Consider the following 23,314-nt stretch of genomic DNA (forward strand, 5'->3'; position numbering starts at 1 on the left):
AAGTATATATTACTTTCATAGCCTAAGATTAAAAACCTGCATTGTTAACAGTGCATATAAAAAAGTTTCAGTACTTTACGTTCTTACACAGACTATTCGACAATAGAAAGCTACAATCACTGATAAAGTCACTGACTTCTTTTAAATATTGAAGCAAAATAGAGCAGCAACAATTAAACAAGATTTAAGCACTGTCCATTCTAATAATTGTTCCTAAAGAATGTCAAAAAGTCTATTAAAATGCACTTAATGTTTGTTTGATAACTTCCCTCTTTGTGCATCTAGAGCCTCTTCCAGTTTCATATTGATGTTCTCAAAGTGTCTTTCTGCTCCTAGAATTCTCCGTGACTCCACCAGAAGAGCAGGTAGGCTGGAAGTTCCATACTGTTGTTAAGGAAATCAAACCACAAGGCAACATTTTGAACTCTTGGAAAAAAAATCACTTACATATCTGTATGATCATGATTTTTAAAAGTGAAGAAGAGCCAATGTTAGAGAGTCTTCTGAGATGGCAGGATTTCCTTACACGTGGTGTTGTCAACAGAAAACACCACACCAGGTCATGAGCCACAGTGAAAGGGGAAGGAGTTTTAAGACTCTATAAATTAATCTGGTCATGGAATACAAGTGCTGTTCTTTGCATTAACTGCCTTACAGAACAGACATGTAAGTACCAGAGCTTCCCCTACCTTTGAACAATAACAACAAAATAAATTGATTTCTTGTTTCTCACTGTTAATCTTTCTTCAATTTCTATTAAAAAAAAAACCAACTTAGGCCTGAGGACAAACATTACACTTCTATGTCCTCTGAATTCCTGGACATAGACAGCATGGTAGCCAAATCCTCTCTGAAATACTTTTGTTTCTAACATGAAACCAAAAAAACCTAGTCAGATACTGCAGTGTTGTTGCAGCAGTGATTCTCCAGTTGCTGCCACAAAGACAATGAACAAAATATTACTAGTCAATGAAAGGTAAACATTAACAGAAATTCCCATCAGTCCAGGAAAAAAAAAAGGGGAAGGGCTTATCCAGAACAGTTCAGAAACATGAAATATGTACTTACTACCATTTTTTCTTCTGGGTTTTCCTCTCTATAATCCAGACAGTCTTGCTGTAGCTCCTTTAAACCAATAAGTAATTTAGTTGCTTGCCTCAAGGAAGATTTCCTTTCTTGTACCTCATCATATTCTCTTTGTAGTTTTATCAGTCGTGGTTCAGCTCTGAAAAAGATCAAGGCTTTGATGACATATCTACATATTTATTTCATGAGTAACTATGAACGTATTTCCTCTGAAGACGACTTAAGGGAAAGGTTGGTCAGAAATACAAAGCATAGATTAGTATAACATACTATTTAATCAGAATAATGAGCATATTATTTGAACAGGAGCACAGGTCCAAATCCACAAAAAAACCCCAAACTTTTTTCCACATCTCACTTTTAGTGAGTCTGACAATACAGGTGCTTGAGAAAGAGTGGCTGAGTTTTTCAAGTGAAGTTTCTGAAGTACTCGGTGTTCTGCTGCTGCCCAGGCTGAGGTGTGCTGTGCTTACGCTGAAGCACACTCGGGATTTACAAACTTGATACACCTCCGCCTAAGTAAACTGAAGGGCTCAATCTGTTAAATTATCCCTCCAAAAACTGAACACCAGCAGCCATTTTCATTTAATAGTGTTGCAGCAAAGCTTTCTTAAAGTGATCAAATTATTAAAACCAAATAAAGTAACAAAAAAGTTACTTTCACTTCTCGGCTACGAAATACTAGACTCCTTAAGTTCTTCAGGCTATTATTGTGCATCAACACAAACATACCTCATGAGCTCTTCTCTGAGTTGCAACAGTTGCTGCCTTTTCTTCTTGATGTTTGTTATTACCTGAAATAAATAGTGAAATAGTGAAGAAAGTCTTTGAAGCGGTTTCTGTAATTTCAAAGGCAAACAACTCAAATGCCATTGGCTTTTTTTCTTTAAGATTTTATGCTTCTGATTCTGGGTGTGGAAGATTCCAAGATACCAGACCTTATTTGAAATTCATATTTTAGACATTTTAAAGAACTTTAAAGTGTTAAACTCTGATCTCCATCAAAAATTTGTCTTAAGAAACACTGAATTTACAAGCATAGGAGTTTGTGACATTTCAAATGAAAACATGATCAACTCTGGCAGGTTCTTGGTTGTTTCTGCTTGAAAAATGCAGAGAAATATGAATGTATGTTCAGTATCATTGCCATAAATAAGGAACTAAGGATAATTAAGCTGTCTTTAATACAACATCCAATTAAAAAAAAAAAAACTAATGTAAATTTAGCACCTAAAAATCTGATTTTAAACAAATGTATAAGAGGCAAAATAAGGATAACTCTGAGTGGCTGTGAATGCTAGATGTGTATTGCAATTTTCATTTTACATGCAGAGTAGCTGACTATATCACTTCAAATTAACAAGACTTTAGCGCAAAATTGCTACCTCCCAGAGTAAGCTCTCTCTTGACTTGTTAAAAACTATTTTGCCATCAAAAAGTTTTCAGAAGAGGTTAATCTTGGCAGAAAGGCTCTGGCAGACAGTGCCTAATATCTCTAAATAAATATCTCTACTGCAGGGCTTCACCTGATGAAAGCACTGCAATGCCTTCCTGCTCTGACAGGAGTTCCTCCTCCAGTGGACACTCCCCTGTTGCATTTTTAGTCAATTACTACTCACTGGGAATGAGCAGAGGAACTGCCTGCCCCTGAGCAACAGGCTTACATGTATTTAGGGAATGCAGCTCCCCTGGACTGCTCTCCTTCAGACTAAACAATCCAATTCTGTCCTCACGGGTCACCGTCTTTGCTGCCCTCTTAGATTTTATACTCATCTATGTTTCTTGAAGGATAGCTCTCAATATCTATTTGTCTCTCCAGAGGCTTCATCAGTGCTCAGTAAAGATTAATTCACATGCATAGATACATCCTAATGTGTACTCCTCCTTCTTACACCAGTATAGCAGTATATGTATGGAGTTTGCAATCCATCATATTTCTTCAGATCTTTAAAAAAAAAAAAAACCTCTATTCTCTATTTGTGCAGTTGGTTCTGTAGTACACTACACTTTTTTGTGGATTTTTTTTTTTTTAGTCAACTTTTTCAAATTCCAATGCCCACCTCTGTATGCTGCACAGTCTAGTGACAGCATGTCTTTCAGATATGTATTTACCTTAGCATTTTTTTTCTTCATATTCTTTAATTCCTGGACTTCCATTATCTACAGAGGAAAAGAAGGATTACAGATTTATTATGGATCTTAATGCCATCTCTATCCTCCTAAAAACACGGTTGCAAGAATCGTGCATCAGTTAGTGCAAGTAATACTCCTTGTACCAATTAGTGTAATACTACCTAGCTTAAGTTTTCTATAAATTTATATAAAATGTATAAATCTAGTAATTTTAAAAATATAGTTTTAGTACTTATCTATTGTACTTATGATAACTCCCACAAAGTCCTGAGTTTATTTTACTAGTTGTAATTAGCAAGAATAATTCTTAGCCTTCCGAGCTAACAAGCTTTTTACTTTTAGGTTCAAACTATTAATTAAGAAGGATGATTTTCCCCGAACTATGTTAGAGGCCGTAGTCAGGCCTCTACACAAGTGTCACTGTGACACAGTATAGAGATTAAATCGTCAACCCTTTAAAAATGCAGCCCACGAGCTGTTAAAAACAATGTTTTACGTAACTGTGTGCTTATTCAAATTATGCAGCTCGCCAGTTTTACTACATAATGCTTTAGATACAAAAACACTTCAAGATTATTATATGCTTCCCTATTCTTAAAAGCTGATGATTTTGCATTGTTCTTGCATGACAGTAGTGTTCCATCTAAAGGCAATTCTCATTAGTCAAGAGAAAGTCAAGCAAAGAGGCAGCAAATCATAATCTACACACAACTAACTGATTTTGGGTATTATTTAACCTGACAAGAGATAGAAAATTTAAAGTGTCATAAAATGAATGTGTAAAGGACAATATAAAACCATACATATTTTTACTGCAATGTAATACACAGCTCTATAATCACTACCACAAAATTGCTTTTATTTACGGTGTACTTACAAGATCTGTGACTTGGTCCGTGAAGGCATAACAGAAGCTATTGATGGCTTTTCTGCAAACATTTGATTCTATGCTTTGTCTGAAGAAGTCAGAGGGACAAAACACAACCCATTTGGTTTAGTTAAGGAGAAATTGCATCCAAAAAACATTCCTTTGAGTAATGAATAAAATGCCATGTTAAGCAGCTAGTAGCACAGGCAACTACGGATCTTTCATGTACTAGCAATAGTTTAATTTCTGCATTGAAAAACATCAGCTGAGATGTGTTGTTCTTATGTTTGGAAAAATATCAAATCCCTGGAGACCACCTCAAGATCATGTATGAAAAAATATTTGTATCACAGAAACCTAATAATAATTAAAGTAAAACCATGCAATACTCCACTCCCTAAAGGACAGCCCATTAGCAAAAATGCAGGTAATTTGGTTTTAAAACTGAGTAGTCAGCCATAGGAAAGCTGAATATTTACCTGTAATTTGCTGCTATCTTCTCAAATTCAGCAAGAACAACATCCAGTTCTGTAATATCTCTAGCAGACCTCTTCAGATCTTTGGGACACCAAACCTGTACAGAACGTGGGCTATGCGCTGAAAAGACAGAATAAAGATAAGCAATGTACAATTCAGGTATATTTTCTAAAATAATACCAAAGTTATTGTGGTTGCCATTAAAATAACTATCTAAAAGTTATGAAAATTTTAATATGAAACTTGAGAAGAGGGATATATGAATTATTTCATCTGTCTTTGATGATGCAACTATGATAGACTTACCTGGGAACACTTTAAAATTTGGATGATCAATCATATGCAACTTATTTCTTATCCTTCATCATTTCAAGCAAGTCCAGGAGCATTAGTAAACCAGTTGACATACTACACAGTGTACTGTGCTGTAAAAACTGTTAGCCTGAGTTTAGGCAACCTGCATTCTCAAAGATTTATGAATAGCTATATCATATTTGTACATGTTTTGTATTAATACCATATATCCCTCAAAAATAAAGGTACATACAAATGTTTGTTTCAACTTTGCAACAGCATTATTAATGAATTCCACACAAAGTTAAACTACGTTTCTTCACACACTCTCAAATGTAAATCTAGTGCTGGAATGTGACGGGGTACCGTTCAAAGGAAGCAAGATGACACCTGAGAAACAGTTTCTCCCTACTGAAAAATGCCACGACCTTGAAGCTCCCAATCTCAAAGGTCCTTGTGCCAACAGCTGTAAGCCAGGGGCATCCCAAACTCTGCCCCACAGCTGGAGCACCAGGCACTCAGACCAAGGGGTGCACTGAAGCGTCTCACAGCTCCACACCCACAGAACTGAGCTGCCCTCCAAAGGGAACCGGGCTGCGTGCAAGGGACAACACACACCGGTATTTCACCACTTCAGGGGAGTAACAGGCAAGTCCAGGGTTGCAAACCATGGGGATCGGAGCTGGGTGGCACACCAGCTCCTCAATTTAACCGTTGCTAATGAGAGTCTAGACCAAAAGTGAAATTAAAACCTTGCATTTCTAGACACAGGATGTTGCTACATAACAGAAATGAAAACCACTGAATTATGGAAAAGCATTCATTTTGAATGAGGAAAAGAGACACAGGAGTTTTGAAAAGTCTACTTTACCAGAAGGATCTGACACATTCTCCTCTAAAGGCCGCTTCTTTTTCACCTGGAATTGAATAGAATTCAGAGCCTTCTGTGATATAAAAAGCAGATTAACTTCCAAAACCAAACCAAAACAAAAACAACCTAAGTTTACTCATTTAAAATTCTGAGAGACGGCAATTAGGCAGAATGCAGGAAAGCATTTCCCGACTGAAATGTCAGTAACATTTACTTGAGACCGTGTCACTAGAACCAGAGCACAGTGACCGCACGGCTGAGGGACAGCAGCCACCTGACCGCACCTCCCGACACATCAGCCACTGGTCGCACAGCTGGAGCAGAAACACTTTCAGAGGCAGATGGACCCTCAGCTCAGCACAGTTGTGGCCCAATGTTAACAGCTCTCTGAGGAGCAGCACCTGCTCCTCTTCCTTTTCACCCACCTTCTGTCCCAGTCCTTCCTCCGCCTTTGACTTCTTGGTGACACCAACAGCACTTCTACCAGAGTGCTGCACACATGCAGTTTGCTGAGGTAAGACCAATGCTTGATATTGAACTTTACAACACAATTTTCAACAATTCCAATAAATTTCAACACGAATACAAATTTTCAATTTATGCAAGCTACTCAATGGCTTCTTTTATCACAGGCCCACTTTCTCAAGTCTGCAGATATTTAACTCTGTATGCCTGGAAGCTAAGTGGGCCAAAAGCATTTTACACTAATTGTATGCAAAAAACCATTTAAAACCCAGTGTTTTTTGTTTAATTCTAATGTGTATTTAAAATCTATTTTATCAATGAAAAATTCAATTATGGCCTAAGTATGTTTTACTACAATATGCCGTTCTTTAAGAAGACATATTCCAGATATGAAGAAGATATCTGAAAGAAGGAAAGAACATATTCCCAAACGTGCAACAGGATCCAGGAACACCTGGCTATTGTGTTCCCTGTTGACATGACGACTGTAGCTTTAAGCATTTCACTGGGCCATCTCACAGGAATACTTTGAGGATTAATGACTTCAGATACAATTAAGTACTAAGGCAGTACTGAGAAACAAATGAAAGGTCTTCCTCTCTCCCCCGTCTAACGCAGGCAGAGCATGAAGTTAAATTTAAACTGACCTGCAACTTTTTCTGTACCACATTCTGTGTAAGGGATTGATCTTCAGGATCAGCTGTGTTGAATTTCTGAACATTACTGGCAGACGCTTTTGAGCTATGACTTTTTTTACTAGGAAGATAAAAATATCCACATGTAAACTCACTACACACTGAGAAAGAATGACCTTCAACCATATACACAACAAAATATTGCGTTTTGGGGAACGTTTTGTACTGCTGTGTCATTTAGTTTGTGCTTCCTAAGTAGACTACATAAAAAGTTGCAAATGGCATATAAAAGGAACAGAATTTTTATCCCTCAACAGCAAAACTCACAACAGTTTAGAAATCCATTACTAACTGACTGCTGGGATAGCCAAATTGTACTGAGCAGGAACTTCGAAACAGACAAAATTATTATTGAGATTATTTTAGCAGGAATAGAGGCACCTTTCTTGGTGGTGGGCAGGGTTGGAAATACATAAATAAATAAATAGTCTCATGGAAGCACTATTATTGTCTGGCTATTTCATTCAAATAAGTATTTCAGATTTAAACCAAATTTGATTTAACAAAGTCGAAATACGCTAAAGTTTGCATTAAAAGCTTTATTTAAGTAATTTTCTTTGTTACATATAACTTACCTGGCTTCTATTTATTTTTCTATTTTTCCACCTTTTATCCTTAAAGACACCAGCATTTGGAGAACTAATACCTCACAGAGGTATCTTAAAATCCTTTCACATTATAAAAGTACAGTAAGTACTTTAATCAATATACCGCTTACAGAAGACAGACTAATTTATTCTCCCCTTTCCCAGATTCCTCAGCCTTACTTAGTCTTTTGGTTTCTCATCTGGTAAGTTTTAAGTTAAAGCATCTGTTTAATAAGCAGCTAGGGAAACCTGACAAACACAACATTTTTCCCATTTAATCTAAAAATCTGAAGATTAAATTAAGTGCCAACAATTATTTTTTCCACCAGACCTTCTTTCTGCATTTTTCCTTCGTGGAGCTGAAACGTGACCAGGTGACCCGCTCGGTGACTGTTCCTCTCCGTACGCACCCACAGCGGTGCTGTGCAAAGGGTGGTCTGCAAAGAGCAGAAAACAAGCCCTGTGAAAGCTGTTCCCACCTGTTCAGGCAAAGAGCACGGACATGGCACCACCACCTGCCATTCAGCATGTAGAATTTGTGTGGTTTGCTCACTAATACAGAGCAAGTCTCGTTAAAAGTATTATCTGAGGATTAGGAAAAACTTATATGTGAAAAGCTTCATAGTTTCTATACTCATCCACCTGCTATTTCTTTACAAACCGAAACTAAAGGTGCATGAAAGCTCAGCATATAGCAAGCAAAACATTTTGTACAGTTTATTTGAAGTCTCTCTTTGCTATGGCATACATTAATCTCCTACACATTCGAACAGCTGCTTTCTAAATTTTACCTTTTTCTTTTCCTAATACTGATTTCTCACTGCTTTATTAGCTGCTATAAGAAGACATGTAGAATTCTTGAAGGTAGCTACCAGAATAGATTATAAATCTGACAACCTTAAGGTTTTAGGATGCCTTCCATAATAAATATTTCCTTTCCAAGCACATTGCCACAAAAATTTAGTGTTATCTTACATTAGCGGGCATCCTTTTTATAGTTTTTAACACAGACCACAGAAGTGAGGAAAAGAAGAGCTTTTCATTTTGCAGACTTTCCATTATGACAATCCTTTTGCTATATTGTTCTTTATAGCTCATTTTCAATGCTGTTCCTAGTAGTTACATATAGGTTTCCATTATTTTTTTAGAGCAATAAATATTACAGCTGAGAAACGGCTCTTAGCATTTCCTCTGCAACTTCTAATTACGTAGTTTTTCAAATATTTTTCTTACTGACACTTACCTATAAGAGCTATATATATTTAATAAGAGAACTCCACACAGAGGCACGTATTCCATCTAAACTAATTTTCTTCCAGTACAGGGAGGCCTCATTGCACAAGTCCCATACAGAGCATGAAAGCAGTTTTAATGTTTCACCAAAACCAGTGTGTTTTTGTGGTGTCACTTTTTAAGTAAAACAACATCCCTGTGAATGTCTAAGCTTGCTGCCATGCATCCTCTCTAACAAAGAAACAAAATCTTTTCCTGGGTAAGCACTGAAATATTTTGCCCATATGGTTTGTTCATGAAAATCACACATTAAATGACACTGAAGTTAAAACTCACCAAACGAATCATCTATCTCCTCAAGGTGATTTGCTTCCGCTACCTTCAATATCCTTGAGACATCTGGTTCCTCAAGTGGACTCAGTTTCCAGTGAGGATGGGAGCCGGCTTTGTGTTCCTGGGTGGGCATGGAATTAACAGCTAGTTCACCCAGCTTCATGAGTGTAAAACAGATTCAATATGACAACGAACTTCAAGAACGTTTGAGTAGAAATACATTTAACCTGGACCACATTGACTACAGAGCTATAATAAAAGCATTTGAAGAATGTGGGTTTTTGTCAGGCTATGGTTTTTGTTTCTCCTAAGATAAGCGATAGTAAAAAACTGACATATTCTATTTAATACCATACTGTACCATCAGTTTTGTCTTATTTTATAAAACTAAGTGTATAAGCTTAGAAATTTTACAACAGTCTAATATCTAGTTTCTATGATCTGTGGCCTTTTTCTTTTCAGGCATTAAAATACTTCTTCTTACACCTCTGTATTACATGAATTTCCATCCCGTCCAATCTAATGATTTGCACTTCGAAAAAATGAAAATCTGTCTGTAACTTCTTAGAAACTGTAGATTTTTTAAGTCAAATATTACTTGGACAGTTCTGTAAAGCAGAAGGGTAGGGGAGAGTGGCACTAGTTTATGAAATACTTGTGAATGTGTCATTCGTACCTTAAGCGTGGCAGTAAATATCCCCGCTCCTTTGCGTGTGTGCATGGAAAGGGAATTACAAGAAGAAAACACCAAGTTCCTGAGCTTTTACTTTTACTAGCACTTGGCAGTGCCTCATGAGTTTTGCTGTGGTAGTTAGTACAGACACATCAGCTGCTTCCTCTTTAAGCTGTCAGGTTTGAAAGTCACCAGCCTGGTTTGCCTGATGATGTTACTACTCCTAACGTTAAAAAAAAAATTTAAAAATTCGAAAAAATAAAACCCCGACGCACCCAAAAGCTGCAGGAGCAGGGAGAGCAGAGCAGTTCCCAGCAAAGCCCCACGTTAACACCTGCACATCCACCTCCGAACCAGTGCCACGGTAAAACAAAACACTTGCTCTTTTAATTCTGCCCAAATTGGAAAAACCTACCTTTAATTTATTTCCAGAGGGATTTCTCTTCATTTTCTTCTTTGAGGACATTTCACTGTTCAGTTTATACTGCTAAATACCTGACTGAGGATTAAGTTACTGAAAAATTGTCCTGGATACAAATCTGCTTTCTCTGTCTCGACACCTGGGAGAGAACGGGAAATCTTTGTTAATTAAATGTTATGCATAACTCGCTTTGAAAGCAGCGAAACCGACTTTATCAGAGCAGCCCGCGCCCGCTGTAGCACACCAAAGTTAGCAACCAGGCATTCACGTTAAAAACATAAAGCAAGACAACGCATAACGCTACTTACACCTTTACTTTTCCTTCAGCGCTGCCGCTTCCCTCACGCAGGAGACCCCCGAGCGCCCGAAGCCGGGCAGGGCAGCCCCGCTCCCCCGCAGGGAGGAGGGAACGAGGGGCAGGGGGACAGGGGTTCCCGCCGCCTCAGCAGGAGAACCGGCGGCCCCCCGGGCTCCCAACCGCCGGGCTCCCAACCGCCGGGCTCCCAACCGCCGCCCCGCCCAACCGCCGCCCTGCAACGGCCTTCCCGCCGCGATTCGAACCGCCGCGCTTCGAACCCCCGCGCCGCGCCGGAAGGGGAAGCGGCGGAGGCGCTGCGGCCGCCGGCACAGCCCCGCTCCGCCCCCGGGCGCAGGCGCGGTACCGGCCGCCGCTCGCCGCCGCGCCGCGGGGGCTGTGGCGGGGCCGCGGCGCTGGGTGGGCGGGCAGGAGGGGCGGGTGTGGACGGTGGCTGTGCTGGGGGGCGGTCCTGCGCTCCCGTGCCGGGCCCCGGCAGGTGCCAGGAGGAAGGAGCGGGCGCTTGTGGAAGGGATCGTTTTAAAACGGAGCGCCCAGGTGCGCGGGCAGCTGCCTTCCCTTCGTTTTCAGGCGAGAGGAGAAAAGCCGTTTCCTCATTCCAAAGATCGGCTGTGTGCTGAGCAGCAGCACATTCGGGATTCAGTGTTCCAGAAGAATCCACCTGACTAGTGCTCTGAAGACCTTTTTTCCCCTTTTTTTATTTTTCTCTCCCCTACACACTACATGACAAAAACCCCAATGTTTTCTTCTCATGAACTGATGCTGTGCCACTGTGGCATCACAGACCAAGGCACCGCGTGTCTCTGACTTCCTGAGAAAAAACACCAAAACAAAACACCCAACAAGTAAACAAGATAATTTCTGCAAAGACAACCTGAAATCTCAGGTCAAAAATGTGCAGCAGTCAAAAAGAAATTTATTCAAAACACATACAAATCTTACCGTAGTAGTGTGCAAAAAAAGAGGATTCAAACTAAAAACTTGTAATTATCTATTTCTGGCATTTAGTTACTTGGCAATTAAATTATGATCAGCAGATTTAGCAATTTGTCAAAAGCCTTCACTAGTTGGAGTGGCCCTTTTTATGCTACATCTCTTCATCTACAGGGGGCTGTGCTCTTCTAAAAGTCATCTGCTGCCCACCCTCACCCCGCACCTTTGCCAGCCAAATAAACTAGAGCACAAGAAACATCACTTTGGGATTAACAAGTGGTCTCTTTGTACTTACTAGTTTTCTGGCCATAGCACCCAGCCCCATTTAGCAGTCCGGGAGCCAAAGGTAACAAGCAGTAGTACAGACTCCGCACAGCACAGCAGAAAGCCACCTTTGGTGGGATGTGTTAAGAACACAAACCTAAGATCCAGCTCTCACCCATCTCTTGGCCACCTCCTCTATTAAGAGAGGTACAGTGAGGCTTCACTATTTCCAAGCAGCATACACACATTTGAATATAGCATTGAATAAGTGACAAATATTTGGTTTAGAGTTCCTTCAGTAGGGCATGAATGTATAAGGAACACACAAAATTACTCAAAAAGAGAAAGTCTACCATGGCTAGGAACAGAAGTGGGCTTATTTCACAATAACATCTGTGTTAACATTGAGCTCTAAGCATTGTTTTGGTCATGATGCTTCATCAACCCTGGTCTGATAAGTCTGCCCATGAAATCTTTCATACCATATCCCCAGTTAAAGCCAGATGCACAGTATAAGGTGGGAAGGGGAGAATGATGACCTAACTGGAAGGAAAACCACTACCACCACCACCACCCAAAAGCACCGTAAGAGTTTAAGAAAACTCCAGATTTCACTCAAAAGTTGTTTATGACAACGGCAAGAACACTGCCTGTCAGAAACCATACTGAAGACAAAAATAAAATATTTTTGTTTGTGTAAGAGTACTGATGGCACAAGTTACATGCAACAGCATCCCTTACAGATATTGGCCAAAAACTTTAGACACAAGTATCAGACCAAAGCAAAAAGTTACCTTCCAAAAGTGAGGTGTCAACAACCAGCATTTATCCTGTGTTAAGTAGTGTGTTTGTGGCAGTGGAGTTTTACAGCTTGTCAGAGTTAGAAAATTTCACCTCCAGCTGTTTGTCAGCAGTATCTTCACTTGATAAACAAACACTTCACCAAGTTGAAATGCAGAAATATTTATTTTGGTTTCCTTCATTGGTTTTGAAAATTGTTTTGGTTTTATAAAACATAGAAATAGCCAAGACTACGCAAACATTTGAATTCCAATTTAACAAACTACTGCTCTAACAGTTGACTTGGATTTGTGTACCTTAATTGCACACATGTATGAAATTATACTACAGAGTAGTGCATTACAATCACACACAAATCTTAGTGCAAACCTTTTTGTGCTTGTATTTTACATTTATCCGTGTTCTCAAAAACCAGCAATGAATGCTAATGAAAAAACAACTCTGTTAAGGATAGCAAAAGACTTATGCTGTAATAAGGCTTATTTCTGCTGATTTCTCAAACAAAAGGTAACTAGTTATTCTGTAATTTATCTGGGAATTAGGTTTTTATCCCTGAACAAATATCTATCCTGTGCCACACAGCCCTGTTGGCATAAATACTTCCAACTGCTGCAAAGCATCAGGCGAAAACATTCTACCTGACCTATTTTGCTATTCAGTGGCTCATACATAAAGCACAGAAAACTGAGAGGTTATGTCAGAAGCTCTTCTGCTTATAGAGGACCTGGCACATTTTTTAAAATGCATTTAAAATACACGTTCATTACACAGAAACAAGTGGCTGGTACAGGTGCAGTGTTTACCTGACTGTTAGCATAGCTCAGCCTCCTGAATGGTTTTGATTTTAGGTCTCTAGTGTTCTTGCCAGAGTTGGGATCTGTTCATTGACAAGGCTGGCACCACTCTGGAATTGTGTTCATGTAGCCGAGGTGACGGTTGCTGAACTAACTGCATCCACACTTTCAGTGCAGAACCACCACGTGCAGACTTACTCTCAGGACCGTGTATTATTTGGTCTTCCTTTGTGTGGAGTTCTGACTTATACCTGATAAAAGTACATCTCAGAACTGGCTGCAGATACAGGAAAAAAAACCCAACACTCGTATGCCTTGCCCGTTAATATTAGGACTAATGCAAGATGTGATGCCAGCTACACAACCGTAGGGGTTGGGGTGGTTTTTTTTGGTAGCTTTTTTTTTTTTTTTTTTTTGAATGGATTAAGTGATCCTTCTGAGGGGATACAAGATACTTAGAGGCTTTTTCAAGCCTGCCAAATCCTTTGTGGAATTGACAACTGCAAAACACACTGCAGACAGCAAACATGCTGGCAATAAGAAAACCTTAGCTCCTTGGTGAAGGAGAGTCCCATTTTTGGCAAAGTCTTAAATAAGTTACATATAGTTATTATTTCTGGTTAAGGCTCTTTTTGGAAATTGTAGGTCACCATAAAAACAGTATGCAACACGACAGTAAGGCAGTGTTCCATTTCTTCAATGTTCCTATGGCAAGTACCCTTTTTTGTACAGGTTAATGATTGCACAGTTTCCTTCCCTATGTTTGCTGTAGTCAGATTACAGATATGAAGGCCAACAGTAGACATCAGACGTGTGCCACTTTCCTCACTCCTTCTCAGTTACATTTTGTTATTGGCATAGAGTTCATCTATCTGTGACTGGAAATATTTTCGCAGTTCTGGTCTCTTCGCCTTCAGTGTTGGTGTCAGCAGGCCGTTTTCAATAGAAAACATTTCAGGGTGCACGATGATGTCTTTGACCTGCCAAGTAAACAGTTACTAGCCAAGCAACATTCCTGGGAATAGACAAGGCTATTTAAAAAGATTGCCCAGACATCAGAGAATCATAAAATTGTTTTGGTTCAAAAAGACCTCTAAGATCATCCAGTCCAACTATTAACCTGACACTGCCAAGTCCACCACTAAACTATCACCCTGAGTGCCATATCTACACATCTTTTAAACACCTCCAGGGACGGTGACCCCACCACTTCCCTGGGCAGCCTGTTCCAATGCCTGACAACCCTTTCTGTGAAGAATTTTTTTCTTAATATCCAATCTAAACCTCCCCTGGCACAACTTGAGGCCATTTCCTCTTGTCCTATCACTTGCTACTTGGGAGAAGAGACCAACCCCCCCTCACTACAGCCTCCTTTCTGGTGGTTGTAGAGACCAATAAGGTCTCACCTCAGCCTTCTTTTCTCCAGGCTAAACAGCCCCAGTTCCCTCAGCTGCTCCTCCTGTGCTCCAGACCCTTCACCAGCTTTATTGCCCTTCTCTGAACTTGCTCCAGCACCTCAATGACTTTCTTGTAGCGAGGAGCCCAAAACTGAATGCAGTATTTGAGGTGTGCCCATCACTTAAAAAAATTTCCAGATGCAAGTTAAAAAACAGTTTCTGCAGTCATATTATATTGGTATTGAACAGTTTAAAGAATTAGGTGTTCAGTTCTTATTAGCATCCTACCTGTTCAAATGACTTCAAACCAGATTCTTTCCCAACCTTCACCATGTCTTCCAGAATGTGTTTTTTGACGTCCTGTGGATACAGGAATACATTATATAGCTTGCAAACGTTGATGAAAACAGCTAACTGTTTAGTCAGATATGACTCACCTTGTTTTTGCATAGCTCTTCATATGAGCCTTCAAATCCCTTTCTCTTGGCCCAGCTGTGCAAAATCTCAGGATCAGGTACCACAACAGCTACTAAGAAAGCCTAAAAAGGAATTTTTGTCAAGCTTTTATTTTTTCTTTTAAAATTAACACTAGTTCCTACACATTTCTTACTAGTTGGTGTTAGGTTTTGGACAGCAGTTCTGATCCTGCTGTAAAGTCAGCAGTTTTCTGCTACTTGAATACAGGAGTGCAGTTCAGAAGCTTGTGCTTGAGAGAATTACTCTTGTTAAGACCCACATTTCAAGATCCAGTTGCAAAAAAACTGGACATCTTGGGTTGTGCGTGTTGTTTATTTTTCTTTTTTTCTTCCTTTGTAGTGGTTTGTTGTGTTTTGTAGGTGAGTTCCAGCCCCCCTCCCCCACGTTTAGCAGCTTACATACAGTCATTAATACTCATTTAAATTAATCCAGCTCTACTACCTGGTCTGAAACTAAATCCAGAAACATGTTACATAACTGCTGGAGTTAAAAGGGCATTCAGAACCAAAATGTGTAATGTTAATTTTAACATTTCAGTCCTAAAGTTTGAGGTGGAGGGAAGAAGGAAGACTCTCTTCTGCAATCTCCTCTTGCCTTATTTTTTAAAATTACCTGAAGAATGCTTACCTGCAAGCTCTCTCCATGGACAAACACCTGAGCAAGTGCTTCACATCTCAGATACACATTTTCTATTTTCTCTGGTGCTATGTATTCTCCCTGTGCTAGTTTAAATATGTGTTTTTTCCGGTCAATGATCTTCAATGTACCATTCTGTTGACAGAAATAACTTCAAGTGAAAAACCAATCTTAAGCATGCCACACTAGTACAGTAAAATAGTGCTTCAGGATTGGCACTGCTAATACTTTAGTTCTAGGCACACAGATTTATCTACAACAGTAATTATCCTCCTCCTAAAATTACTTGTCTTTCAGCTAATACATTATGTTCGATACCAAATATTTTTTTTAATTTTGTTTGTTAAATCACTGTTAATGACTACAGAAGTACATTTCAGCCATAGGTTCACTTACTGGTAGCCATTTCCCAATATCTCCTGTGTGAAGCCAGCCGTCTTTGTCTAGAGCTTCTGCTGTTTTTTCTGGATCTTTCAAATAGCCACGAAATACATTTGGCCCTTTCACACACACCTGAAAACAGCCATTTGTCAATGTATACTACTACAAAAGTAAGTTAACAAACACTATTTGCAATGAAGGCTTTCTCCAACAGTTCTTGATAATCCCAACCAAAAAGACAAGATTATGTTTACACATTAAGTACAGAAATCTCTACTCATGGTTTCTGGAGACCTAAGATTTTCCATTGGTATAAAGTATCATAAGAAGCAACTGGAAGCATGTGTTCTCTTCCAGTCTAGCAGCAACGTTCCTACCTGCTATTTGAATAATCCAGTTTATCAGAGGAAAATTATTATTTTTATTTATCTGAAGAAATTCTGCTGGATCCAGAAATATTACCCCTCAGCCTGGCAACATGTTCATTGCACCTTTGGTAAGCAGCAGGGGCATTGAGCTAAAACTAGTGATGACAAAGCTGTGTATCAAGCAGTCACATGTTTATTGTCGAAAAGTAAACCAGTTAATAGCTTTGGGCTTAGAGCACTCAAGACTTCTCTACAAAGGACATCTGCAATTTCTTTGAATTGAAGGTTGTTGGGATTTGTGTAACAAGTAGAAAACTAAGAACAACTTCTCTGAGTATAACTGGATGCATAGGGACTACTGGGATCAAGAAACATGCTTACAAGGTATGAGAAAAGGACCAACAACAAAGGTTTGTAGATAAAGAGGTTGTAAGGGAACCAGGTCAGACCTTACAAGCTAAATTAAAACAATTAGTTGAGTATCTGTCAGTAAGAGAACAAAATTAAAGCAGCTAGTCAGGAACATGGAGCAGAGCCTCAACTATCCAGAGATGATCCCAGATCATGTATTTTCAGTGCTTACTTCAGCATAAAATATAGGAATGCTGGTAAACTACAGTACAATGAACAGCAGGTGATGTCAATATGAAGGAGGTCAAAGTATTAGTGAGGGTTCTAATGACCTTGTAGAGACAGTACTAAACTCATGACCAAAACAAGGTCATGTTTTAAAAAACATGTAATTTCTGCTGTAAAACAGAGCTTATCTGGAAGGATGTGAGTAGAGGAGAACTCTTCTGCATGTCCCAGTCAAGTCAAAGGCTGACTGATCAAACATTTCATTTTTCAGTTCCTACAATCATGGGATGGCAGTAGGTGACACCTTTTCCCAGTAGAGACAGCAAATCATTTATCTGTCTCCTGCTAACTGGCACTAAGACCTCATCTGCATATAAGCATATATAATTCTATTCACAAATTTATCCTTCTTGAACATGGATAATGGGCAGAAGTGAAAAGTAAGGGCTGACAGAATGGAGAATGTTGAAAGCTTACTCTCAGGAAGGAGGACTAGGAGTGTTTAATCCAGCTGAAAAGTAGACAGACAATGACGAGAAAGATCTATTTTAGGCAAAGGATAGTGAGACCCACTTCTATAGCTATGGGCTTCTGTTCTGTGAAACACGTTACAATACTTATTTGGTAAATTCCAAATAGTTCAAACTGAGGAAGTTAACACTGAAAGAGTAAGATGGTAGCTGATATATTAAGGGGCTACCATACTTATTCAAGTCCAAAGTAATTCCTAATGCAGAAAACTTTAACAGTAAGTGCAGGCAAAACATTTTAGAAGTTTTTCTTAAAAACTACTTAACTGTTTCTCATTATGACATTTAATACTCAGTTCCTCTAGCAGACCAAGCTTTAAAATCCTATTTGAAGTGAAGCAAAAATTGCAGATGAAGGCTGAACATGGGATCATATGCAAGACAGGAAAGAACCTTGACATTGCTTTCAACTTGCAAATAGTTTCCCACCACCAAGCCCAATTAAATCCTTAAGTATTTCTGGGAATTAAAGCCCAATGATTTGTCTCCAGTCTTATACAAATGACAACCAAAACAAATAAAGATTATATATTGTTTGCAGTAACGAATGTTACTTGCTTAAGCTACTTTTTATTTATCCATTTCTCACCCCCAGCTCCTCCCAAGGCCTCTCGAAAGCACATGAAAGACACCACAATTAATTTGCTTTCAGGGCTAGAGGAAAATATCTTACTACATGGACATCTGTTCAAGGTATGTTCACAACGTTCAAGCTGTATATATTTTACTTGTAAAAAAATATTGAAAGAGACAGCATATAGCACTACAAACAAAGCTGAACCCTCAAAGTGCAATTTGTAAAACATACATGTTCAATTTGTGCAGGCTGCAGAAAAAAAGTTTAGAAGAATGCGTGGGCAGTTGTCACAAGTCATTAGCATCCTTCATGGCATTTTATCTCCATTTCTCTTAACAGTGTTTCAGCCACTTTAAATTACCTCAGCTCACACATCACAAGCTGGGTAAGAAGGTACATGGATCAGCTGTTCTCCAGCACCTGATGGGGTGGGAAGCCCTCTGCTAGCATTTCCCTGAGGGATACATGCAGCATGAGACAGCTGGATTCTCAGCTTTCCCACAGCTAGAAGGTGGCAGGTTGGTCATACAGCCACAGTAATCTGTTATCCCACGGTAAGCTGCTTTTTCTCCCCTCCAATACACTATTTTCTGTTTTGCCTCTGTGAACTGTTAGCTGATGTTGCATGCAGGAAAGCAGGTGTCTTTGATTTTGGGTAGCAGGCCATGTTTAGCACTTTACTAAACTCGGTTATTTGTTATTTCAGGAGCAAAAAACATTTTCTGAGATTTCATAAGAGGCTGATATTGAGCTTTTGAAATTACTTACCTCACCCTCTCCTTTGGCAGCCAAGTAATTCATTTCTTGTACATCAACAAGTTTGATGATACTGCATGGCATGGGTGCTCCAACATGACCTATGAAATGGAGTAACACTTCAGTAGCTTGAACTGCTTTTTAGTCATGTTCTTGAAGTAATAAGTTGGTTACATGCTAAATTAAAAGAGACAGCAGACTGATTTCTGGTAATGTTCTGCACGAAAATCGGTACAGTAATAGCTTAAATTTCCTGGGACAGAAACATTACATTCTCAGATATCACTAGAATGTTACAGGCCAAACCATGTACTCAGGTTTGCTTTTTCTTATAATCAGGATCCTCACTCTACAGACACATTTAAGTAATAAAAGTTCCACTATAGTTTCAAATACCAGTATTATATCAGTTAGGGAGCTAGAGATGTAACAGCTGACAAAAATGCTGACTGTTTTTTCCAACATCCAAAAATGCCATTTGAATTTCCAGCACTGTCTATAGACAGCAGATTCCTATTCTGTAAAAATTACAGGGGTCAATACTATGACCTTCCCTCTCTTAAATCCACTTCAACTGACAAGGACAAAGCCTATTCTAAGTTTGGATTACTAATTACTACATTTCTAGCTGCTTAGGGGTAGAAACTTCAAGGGATCCATCCAAAACTTTCTTACTTCACTTGAAGAAACACACAATCTTATGCTTCATGATCAGTGTACTGAAGACTAAATAATGTGATCAGGGACCTCTATAGCATCCTGAAATGTAACAGGCAGGCAGACCATGAAACACTGTACCTGCTGTCCAGTCACCAGGAACTGACAGGGAGCATCCCGCTGTGCATTCAGTCTGTCCATAACCTTCATAGAACTAGGACATGAAATCAAAAGATTTTTTAAAATTCAATCTTTTCAACATACATTTTCTTAATTAAAAAGAAATTAATATTTTGCCTCCTTTTCTAGTTGTTTAAGTTTGAGTTTAGCAAAATCCCCAGCATGTTCTAAAAAGAGTATCACTAGAATTTTACCATAATACACAATTTTAAGTGCTAATAGTCCACCTTCATTTCCAATATTTACTCAAAGTTTCACTCAATTTCACATGCTATATGACACCTGTATAGATCAAAACAGAAAGCAACAGAGGGAACAAGACAAAGAAACTAAGAACCATGTCACTAGTAATTACTTCTTTCACATATATTAAGGACAGGTTTGCCCAAGACAGCTAGGAATGGAATCCCTATACCCCATCACAACTCTGCAATTATTATATACAAGACAGGTTTCCCTCTTCTGTGCAGAATGCATTGCTACACCAGCACGCTTCTGAAGAACTTCAAGAAGTCACAGAGCCTTCACATTTTAGAGTGTTTTCATGTGTTCTATCCTTGAAATTAATTTCAACACATCTGTTCATCCTGTGCCATTATTATTCAGATTTTACCACAAAAAGCATATACTTTGAAGAAGCTCTGAAGACAAATGCAATGTGTGCAATCTGATTCACCCCAGTCTCCAAAGCAACAACACTACAATATCATCACATTGATCAGATTCTCTATGGTAATTATGAACACTTCTGGAAGCAAGACAAGTCCCAGAAACTTAATCCAAGAACATTAATTATTGCTTATAGCAGCAACTCACCTGACAGCCAAGAGCTGCTCTCAGGAAGGTCAGTACACTTGCAGACACAGGGGCTGCTCCTGTGATCATAAGCCTTACTTTTCCTCCCAAACTTGCCTACAACAGACACAAGATACTGTGGACACCAAAAGCATTTTAGAGAAATTTCTAGAGTCTTTTTCCATCCCACCCTCAGCCACTGTTTACCTACAGTGCCACCCACAAATGTTAGAGATTGAAGTTTAGTCTCCTACTGCAAGCTGTCTTTCTTCCAGTTTTTAAATCTCATTAGTGGCTGCAAGAAACAGTATTTCAAACATACAGTATCTACAAACACTATGCTGTAGTGCAACTGCAATGCACACTTGGCCAAAAGTCTAAAAGAGCTTAAGTCATAGCCTTACAGCAATGACTATTTTTAACTGCCTTCTATCAGCTTCTCGTACATCCTGACTGCTATAAAAAGCAGCCACAGGGGCACGTTGTACAACCAAAGTTAGGGCCGTAGCAAGTGAGTGCCAGATATAATAGCCAGCATAACTTACTAGTGACCAATAGTGAGGAGACAGGGGGGCTACAGGTGGCACTGAGTCACATTCAGCACTCCTCCTTCAGAAGGACAGCGTTTGCTTTCAAAGTGGTAAGAGACAAAGTGGGACTCGACTGCTTCAGAGAAACCCCCCTAATGCAGTTAGCTGATATTATTAGAGCAAATGGAATTGAAAAATGAAGTTGGAAATAAGGCAGTTTTGGTTTTTATTCCTAGTAGCCAGGTAGTCTTTAATCAGCGATGAAAGCCATACCAGATTGTAACCGTTCATATGAAATTCAGCAATTGCAATCTGATGCCCATAAACTAGTAAGCAGATAGGATATATAGTGATGCTTCACACTTCCAATATTGAAAACACACATCAAACTGCTGTGCTGTAACACAGTAAGAATATTTGGAGCTCTGTTCTCAAAATAATAATGAACAAATAAATAATGTAATAAAAAAGTTCCAATATCCACCATACAAAGCCTCAGAGGCTTTCAAGCATACCTGTATTTTGCGGAAGATTACTTTATCCCAGAAACTGTTATTTCTAACTATACCACTTCTGAGTTCTGCTTCTTTCCTCTTGGAAGCAAAATCCAGCATCCACCTCTTTAATGAAGTATTTGCCTGTGCAAAAATCTATTAAGAAAAATGATCTGTGGTTAGAAGCCTCACAGGCTGCCATTCCCTTTCTTACAGAAGCATGCATAGTGACAGTGAAAACCAAATAAATTAAACAACCTTTATTGGTAAGCATCTTAATTCTGATATGAAATACTTGTGGATTTTGATTTTGGCATCTTTACCTCAGTTCAAGAGATGTTCACCAAAATTAGCATTTAACTAATTCTTGTTTCCCATCCAACTGTGTGATGCTTTTTCAAGGTATAGTTTCTTTATTAAAATGTATAGATAAAAATGGATGTTTTACTTTTCCATCTCAGTTTGATTAAAAACTGAATTAAGTATAATCCTCAGCATAATCTAGAGAGCACACCATCATTACATGTAAAAGTCACAGAGTTTTCTGAAGAGACACAGGTCCCTTCAGAAATACCAGGGAGATCTGTCTTGTATATATAAATTTGCTTTCTAGGTCACTTTTCAAAGGCTCCTTCTGGTTGGTCTCAGCAAGTCAGAGCAGACTCAACAGCAGATCACGGATTAGTATATTCACTTGGGAAGAGACAGACCCAGCAGCTTACCAGCGTCTGTATGCAAAAGGATGATTTAAAATCTTAAGTTCAAGAAATAATCTACTTCTGAATTCCCATCTCAGATGACCCTGAACACACAAGCAGCAAGCGCAGGAGAGGCTGGGGCTGCTGACACTCTCTCTCCCCAGCACTCCGGACTGGCTGGCTTACAATTCCCCCTGCTAGAACACGCTGGCTGCTGTGTAGGAAACTTGTATGTGTCCATGCAAACATAAGCAAACACCTGACCTTGGTTTGTGAATTCCACTCCATGAGTCAGATGCTAAAAGCGTGGCATGCAGATGCTAAGCCTCATGTCCACATTGTAGACTGGACTTAAATAACTTGCTCAGAGCAAAACAGTAAGTCATTAATCAAGCTAGAGAGAAACAGGCTTTTCAACCCTAGTATTTGCACTTTCAGGTTTCTTTTAGAAAGAGATACACCAATTTTTTAGCATGCCAATTTAACATACCAGGGCGTAACAGCTTCTCCTACCTTGTCAGTAAAGACTTCATGAAGTCTCTTAAAACCTTGCACAGGTCTGCATTAATGCCTGTAGACTTACCTTGTCAAACATTCTGTTCAACAGTCTTGGTACTACAGGAAATACAGTTGGCTGCAGTGTTTTTAGGTCATCCATAAGTAGTCTGATATCCCCTTGGAAGAAGCCTATCCGAGCTCCATGGCACAGAACTACACACTGTTAGAAAAAAAAAAAGTTTAAAAAGTCTGAAAACACAGCATGTATAATGTGTTCTAGCTATCTGTGTATGACAATCCCATGCAGAGTGGACAGTGCGTTATCCACCTTAAATCCTCTCAGCTTCTGGACAAGTTCTGCAGCATTCTCAGACTACAGGTTGGGACTGGAAAGACAAAGTATCAAGATATGCCTGGTGTCCACACAGGGCAAGGATTTTGACAGAATGAGATACAGCATGAAAGCCTCTATCCAAAAAGGGACAGTTGGTCAAAAAAGGCAATGTCAGCAACTCAG

At 39.3% G+C, this 23,314-nt stretch overlaps 2 protein-coding genes across 2 annotated transcripts in view; both read right to left on the bottom strand.

Annotated features, from left to right (window-relative positions):
- Positions 1–194: 194 nt before the first annotated feature.
- On the bottom strand, positions 195–10,689 carry CENPU (centromere protein U). Its single transcript, XM_065633254.1, has 12 exons — positions 10,445–10,689; positions 10,131–10,275; positions 9,046–9,163; positions 7,808–7,913; positions 6,842–6,950; positions 5,730–5,775; positions 4,567–4,684; positions 4,097–4,175; positions 3,199–3,246; positions 1,819–1,880; positions 1,069–1,225; positions 195–384 (listed from the first exon to the last, which is right to left on the bottom strand). The coding sequence occupies exons 2-12, from the start codon at positions 10,179–10,181 to the stop codon at positions 247–249; spliced, it is 1,032 nt and encodes a 343-aa protein (XP_065489326.1). The 5' UTR covers positions 10,182–10,275; positions 10,445–10,689; the 3' UTR covers positions 195–246.
- Positions 10,690–12,596: 1,907 nt separating this feature from the next.
- Positions 12,597–23,314, bottom strand: part of ACSL1 (acyl-CoA synthetase long chain family member 1) — a 40,279-nt gene continuing 29,561 nt past the window's right edge. Inside the window, exons 12-21 of the mRNA XM_065634824.1 lie at positions 22,883–23,017; positions 21,623–21,757; positions 20,599–20,694; positions 19,744–19,816; positions 18,958–19,046; positions 16,151–16,267; positions 15,746–15,889; positions 15,079–15,180; positions 14,930–15,001; positions 12,597–14,224 (exon numbers count right to left, since the gene is read on the bottom strand). Coding sequence (XP_065490896.1) covers positions 14,084–14,224; positions 14,930–15,001; positions 15,079–15,180; positions 15,746–15,889; positions 16,151–16,267; positions 18,958–19,046; positions 19,744–19,816; positions 20,599–20,694; positions 21,623–21,757; positions 22,883–23,017 — 1,104 coding nt within the window. The 3' untranslated portion in view covers positions 12,597–14,083. The remainder of the gene's footprint in view (positions 14,225–14,929; positions 15,002–15,078; positions 15,181–15,745; positions 15,890–16,150; positions 16,268–18,957; positions 19,047–19,743; positions 19,817–20,598; positions 20,695–21,622; positions 21,758–22,882; positions 23,018–23,314) is intronic.

Source organism: Caloenas nicobarica, chromosome 4, assembly GCF_036013445.1.
Source record: "Caloenas nicobarica isolate bCalNic1 chromosome 4, bCalNic1.hap1, whole genome shotgun sequence".
NCBI lineage: Eukaryota > Metazoa > Chordata > Aves > Columbiformes > Columbidae > Caloenas > Caloenas nicobarica.

Bases quoted from the DNA above. Each gene is read 5' to 3' on its own strand.
- CENPU (XM_065633254.1), bottom strand. From the start codon at position 10,181: ATGTCCTCAAAGAAGAAAATGAAGAGAAATCCCTCTGGAAATAAATTA. The intron at 3,247-4,096 runs GTAAGTACACCG...TTTCCTCTGTAG, and splicing joins CGGACCAAGTCACAGATCTT to ATAATGGAAGTCCAGGAATT. The intron at 385-1,068 runs GTAAGTACATAT...CCTTAACAACAG, and splicing joins ACCCAGAAGAAAAAATGGTA to TATGGAACTTCCAGCCTACC.